Source organism: Gadus macrocephalus, chromosome 10, assembly GCF_031168955.1.
Source record: "Gadus macrocephalus chromosome 10, ASM3116895v1".
Lineage (NCBI taxonomy): Eukaryota > Metazoa > Chordata > Actinopteri > Gadiformes > Gadidae > Gadus > Gadus macrocephalus.
In genome coordinates this window covers 19,025,329-19,031,794 of record NC_082391.1, presented here as the reverse complement: position 1 = coordinate 19,031,794, position 6,466 = coordinate 19,025,329, and the positions used below count along the sequence as shown (strand labels likewise).

The window sequence follows — 6,466 nt, the reverse complement described above, 5'->3', positions numbered from 1 at the left end:
CAGTCCGACGCAGAAACTTCAGGGTTCTCAAATAATGTAATAGTGATGCCGCGCCACCATGTATCATTTTAAAATAGGGCTGTCACGACGCAGGCATTGAGTTGACGTCGTCGTTTTTTTCCCATTACATTCCTGAAACGGTTAAATTGGTTTAAAAACGCATATTGTATTTGAAAAATGCTTTAAAAGACAAAAAGTCAGTGGGAATCAGATCCACTATTGACAAGGCTGAATTAGTTCCCCTCAAGGCTGCTTGGGCACAGAACATTATATATAATGTGTGTCATTTGGCAGCAAGATATATCATTAACTATTCAAAAGTCTTTGACGTTGCGCAATGTCAAGTATTGTTGAGGCTCTATAAAAAAGTTAGGTTGTACAACGTTTGGTGGCTGTCAGGACAATAATGATCGCCTGTCAGGACCCTAAAGATATCAAAAGGGAAGGGGAAATGTATGGCAGCATATAGCGTTGCTGTGGAGGTGTGTTCAAATAATCACACCATTCCATAGCAGTGGTTTGCACTCTGTTTCTGAGTTATAAAGATGCTGGATATTCAACAGATATCCGTGTTCTGATGTGGGTGTTATGCCTATGGGCGGATTAAACCGAAAATACAGATTAAACCGTAGAATTATCCAATAGCCACCTGATTGCCTAATCATCAAGACCAAGAGAAGGGGTCATTCTTTGGGTCATATTACTGTGGAGCCTCTACTGTCTCGTTGTCTTTATGGCAATGACAAATAAAGTACTTTGAACTTTGAACTTTGAACTTTGAGCCATTTAATTCAATCATTTCCTCCTATCCCAGAGATTCCCATTTGTGCTGCTGGCCCCTGGGCAGGTTCTCGGGGGGCCCCCCTTGGGCAGGTGCCCAGACGCCCCACATGGTAGATCTAGCCTTGACTCTGTGTCTGAGTCGGACTCAGCTACAGTAGAGCTCCGCTGTTTAAATTTTGGGCAGTGTCGAGCAGTCAGGACAACACACTTCGCCAAAGATGATGTTAGGTCTTGTTCTGTGTTTAATATAATGGGTCACAATGCATGGCAGGCGATGCGTGCCAAGGTTCTGAGCGGCGCAGGGTGTTATCGTGGGGCTGTATGGCGGCGACAGTGTGAGTTAATTTGAAACACGAGTCCCTTATGTTCCAATTAAAACACACAGCTTAGACCGTATGGGGGGATATGAATTAGGATGGTTTGTACGTTGAGCAAGGTACCAATAAAATTGCACTGGGCTATTGAAGAGAGTGCAAGGAATGAACACACATTATTATTCTTGATGACAGATGGCCAGAAATGGGGAAGAAGCATCATAACTGAATTCTATTACCTAATACCATCCAGATATTAGTAGTCGGTCAAGGGCTCTTGTATATACTTTCTCTCTTTTAGGCATGGAAATAACTACCCCTACGCACTCTGAGCAAGCAGGCCAGAGAATATCGATGTCCCCCTGCTACCAACTCACCATCAGAAAGAGTATTTAGTAAACTCTCATTAAGTTGATATGTCATGAATCTATGTTGATCCGTTTCCAGTAACTTTTGTGTTTTTACATAATGTTTTTAGGATTACCAAGACTTATATCGATATCGAAATATTAAAGTCGCTACATGTAACATTTCAACTAATTCGTAGCTTAAAATTAAGCCACCATGACAGGCAAGCAACACTACCGTTGTGTGTGTGTGTGTGTGTGTGTGTGTGTGTGTGTGTGTGTGTGTGTGTGTGTGTGTGTGTGTGTGTGTGTGTGTGTGTGTGTGTGTGTGTGTGTGTGTGTGTGTGTGCGTGTGTGTGTGTGTGTGTTTGTGTGCGTTTATGTTTGTGTGTAAATCAGGCTGATATGAGTGAGTGTGAGTGACACATATGGGGGTGAGAATAGTAGATGAGCTTTGCTATTGATTCCTGTACCCACACACACACACACACTTACGGCCCATGACTCATGCGGTCAGAGAGCGGCAGTCCTATTGGGGAGCTCCGGGAGGCCTGGGGCTTGGTGGGGATGATGGAACATTCAAATTCAAATTCAAAAAAACTTTATTTGTCCCCAGGGGGCAATTGAGGGCACATAGCAGCAGCATTACAAAGGATGACTAACCAGACGCCGTTGGTGGTTGCATTGTAAGTCATGTGGGGGCCCGTATGCAAAGCATCGCAACGGCAAACTCTTCCTGTCCTCGGCTCGAGGCTTCATGGTGCTCCACAACACATGTAACATATTGTAATTAAATGACTTAATATAGATAAAGAGGGCTTCTGTATATTTGATATAAAGCAGATATCCCACTTTTTTGTTTTAAACTTTATTAGTTATTCATACATTCATTGGATCCCTCTCGAAATGATCAATTCATAAAACAACTAAACAACCCAATTAGATAAAAGCCTGTGGAAATGATGAGTGCGGCAGACCTCGTAATATGTTTGACTTGGGAAGTCTACAGTTGTAGAAGCTAGACTTGCACCTGCTCATTATTTGCTAACTTGGGATGTGAGTGTGAGCCCCGCTGCAGAGGAGGAACAAAAGTAACGGCTTTAGCGAATGTGTGAGAATATCAAAAACAAGTGCATTCAGGAAGTGCAAAAAAGAAAGGGGTGGTATTTATTTTGCTCTCTCTCTTTCTCACCATCTCTCTGTTTCTCTTGTCTCTCGCTGTGGGAAAGAAGAAGGAAGACATGGGTGTATGTGTTCCAGCATCAAAAAAAAGCACACAACATTAAACACTATACGCACAGTGCACTCAAAGTACACACTGGAAACAAGCTACATTCTTCAAACAACAATGTTTTGAAAGATTAAACAGCTCAATAGGATCTGTTATTTGGTTAATGGTGTCCTCTATCATTTAGCAACCAGAAATTACTCGGAATAGTGGAAAACCTTTGAATCAAAATAAAACTGAACGATATTGCCCATTTATCTTTAACTTATTTTGTTTGGTTTGTGTTCTATTTGTGTATGTTGTGTTTTATTTAATCTTAAATACTAACAAATGTCTTTTTAACACAGTGAACAGGAGTTTACTACAGTGTTAATGCTAGCCTGTTTCTTGTTTGAGCAACACGTCAGCAGAGGTGTCACTTTGTTGATAGTTGTTGAGACCACAGCTGCCACATCGTTTTTTATGTTGTGTAGAGCATAGTTTCCTGTTTTCATTTTTGTACGTATATGTGGGTGGCTTTGTGTGTGTGTGTGTGTGTGTGTGTGTGTGTGTGTGTGTGTGTGTGTGTGTGTGTGTGTGTGTGTGTGTGTGTGTGTGTGTGTGTGTGTGTGTGTGACACATGTGCGCCTCTCCACGTTTCCAAACCACAGATCATGCACAGAGCTCGTACCGCGTGAGTGCCGACGGCTCCTTCTTGGTTTCCCTGGCGAGTGGAATGGAGCTGTCACTCAACACGGAGCCCCTCCTCCCGGGGGCGGTCGGGGGCGGAGTCAGCCCCACAGCCAGCCGCTGTAACATCAGCCTGCCGGGAGACCACGCCCCCAGCCTGATAGAGTGGAGGCAGAGGAAGGAGCAGGCCAAAACCAACTTCAGCACCTACGAACGCAGGCTCAGGGTAACCCAAGGCCATCAATGTTGGACTATATAATGTTGAGCCTTGGCATGGTCCACGAGAAATGAAACATAAAAAATCACTTGGATCTCTTGGATAATTTTATCCGTCTTATTGATTTATTAGGGGAAATCATATTTCCATACAAATTCTTGCTTGGTACATAAATAGTCATGAGATGATTTAGGTGAATCACAAATTCGTCTACATTTTTCAGGGTGTTTTCCAGGGTTCACCTAGTAGTAGTATCGCAGCTGATACGACGTAAAGCGATTTGTTTTCTGAGGCTGGAAAAGTTGTGCAACTCCCGTGGAAAAAAATCTGCCACTCGTGCAAAGTGTGAAATAAGTCCTTTGCTGAAAATACCCCTAAATAACCATCATATTGTCGCTGCTTCAATGCACAGAATTGAGGCTGACCCACGGGGAACGCATTACCTCCATGAAGCTGCCCTTTCACCCCCCCCCCCCCCAGACCCCCGAACCACACCATATTTACATATCGTGGCCACAGGGGTGTGAGTTCTGCAAAAAATACATATTTGACAATGAGTCACAGCCAACGGGCGGATCACGGATGCACACCCCCCCTCATATGTCAACGGCCACACTTTGTCATTCCGATCTGAAATGACACATAAACTGCACCCAGATGAGGATATTTCCGGGCTCATCAGCAGCATGCTAATTAATGAGCTGTCCCCGGGACCCCTTGCTCCTTGTTGTCATACAAAGAGATCTATTCTTAATTCAGTGACCTGCTTTGAGCTGAGCACAGATTTAATGAAGCCTCCGCCGCCACCGCCTGTGGCCCAGCACTGGCTCAACAGCTATTGTAAAACTTTTAAGCTTCGAGGTTGCAAGTATTAGTAATAATAATGACAACCGTATACAAAAAAGAACACAACTTTTTTTTATGTATTTATTCATTTGTATTGCCCAATACATACCTTAAGCTACTTTATAGTTATATATACTTATAGTATTATCTATATTTTTGGATATATTTGTATATTTTATATTCCATTATAAACCCAGTGAACAGTTCTATATATATTTTTACTATTATAAACACAGTGTAGGTTTGATCCGGTGCTATATACATTTGATTTATTAATTCTTATATAATATCTATGTATATATGAAAATAGTATACGCTGACGCTCCAACTAACCGGTGACCCCCCCCCCTCCCACAGGCACACAACAGGAACCTGCTCTCCATAGACTTTGACCAGAGCACCCGCGTGGGCAAGATCTACGACGACCACCGCAAGTTCACCCTGCACATCCAGTACGACCTGCAGGGCCGGCCCGTGGTGTGGTCGCCCAGCAGCAAGTACACGGAGGTCAACGTCAGCTACTCCAGCGGCGGGCTGCTGACGGCCATCCACCGCGGGGACTGGTCCGAGAGGCTGGAGTACGAGGGCGGCCGGGTGGTCTCCAGGGCCTGGGTCAACGGGAAGATCTGGAGCTACACCTACGTGGACCGGGTGAGGCTCCTGCTGGACGCCACAGGGGTCGGGGCTGTGGTGGTTGCCAACATTAAAAGCCAATTTAGAAAGTGGTTAACACAATTTGCGTATCGATTCATTTTAAATTGAATTATTTACTAAAATACATACAGGGTCACTCTGGACAATTAACCTATTTTGTCAAAACAATGGTGAGCCTCGCAATGAATATTTTAATTGTAATAATAGTCTCATAAATAGTTTCCACATATAATATCAAATAAACAAGCGCATTTAAAGAGAGTGCAAATTGAATTTAAAAAATGCATGAACCATTCTAGGAAATATTGTTATAACGTAAGACGAAGAAGAATAAAAGAAAAAAAATCTTACAAAATTAAATTAAATGTGTGATGAATCGGAACTAAACTAGAGCTATAATACCCTCTTAAAATGAACTCCTCTTCAAATTAAATATTCATCTAAATATATTTTTAGACTTTGGGATCAAACCAAACTCAGAGCGGGGTACAGCAGAAAGCCATCAAAAATGTGATAAGACCATATGTATAATTTATACTCTAATACTATACCTCATCTATTATAAATAACTGTCTTTTAAAAGATTTGGGACACTTGCTTTTTATTTTTTCTCTGACCATTTTACTTGCTCAAACCATTTTGTTTGATCAACTAAAATAACCCAACACTCTTCTGTAAATAAAAGGGAATAAAATGGGCAAATAAAGTAATATATGTGTATATATTTATTTGTCTTGTGTGCATTCCGCAGTCGACCATGCTGCTGCTGCATAGCCAGCGACGCTACGTGTTTGAGTACGACCACACCGACCGCCTGGTCGCCGTGACGATGCCGAGCATGGTCCGCCACACCCTGCAGTCCTTCCTGTCGGTGGGCTACTACCGCAACATGTACACGCCGCCCGACAGCCAGGCCCACTTCCTGCAGGACTACAGCCTGAACGGGCGACTGCTGAAGACCCAGTACCTGGGCACGGGGCGCAGTGTGGTCTACAGGTGGGTCTTCACCCGCAGTGTGCACTAGATACTACCCAACTGATCGATGTACCGACTGGGATCAATATACTGATTCGGATCTATTAACGGATCCTGATCAATATACTGAACTGGATCGACATACTGATCCTGATCAATGTGCCGACTGGGATCAATATACTGATTCGGATCTATTAACGGATTCTGATCAATGTGCCCACTGGGATCAATATACTGAACTGGATCGACATTCTGATCCTGATCAATGTGCCGACTGTGATCAATATACTGATCTGGATCAACATACTGATCCTGATCAATGTGCCGAATGCGATCAATATACTGATTCTGAATGTAACGTTTGTTCTACACATCGGCTTCTTATCTTCATCAATGCATATATCCTGATCCATGAGCCGATTGATCAATATAC

At 43.0% G+C, this 6,466-nt stretch overlaps 1 protein-coding gene across 1 annotated transcript in view; it reads left to right on the top strand.

Annotated features, from left to right (window-relative positions):
• Nucleotides 1–6,466, top strand: part of LOC132466540 (teneurin-1-like) — a 30,503-nt gene that overhangs the window by 12,629 nt on the left and 11,408 nt on the right. The window contains exons 8-10 of the mRNA XM_060063791.1: nucleotides 3,323–3,567; nucleotides 4,762–5,055; nucleotides 5,810–6,054. Of these exons, the coding sequence (XP_059919774.1) occupies nucleotides 3,323–3,567; nucleotides 4,762–5,055; nucleotides 5,810–6,054 (784 nt within the window). The remainder of the gene's footprint in view (nucleotides 1–3,322; nucleotides 3,568–4,761; nucleotides 5,056–5,809; nucleotides 6,055–6,466) is intronic.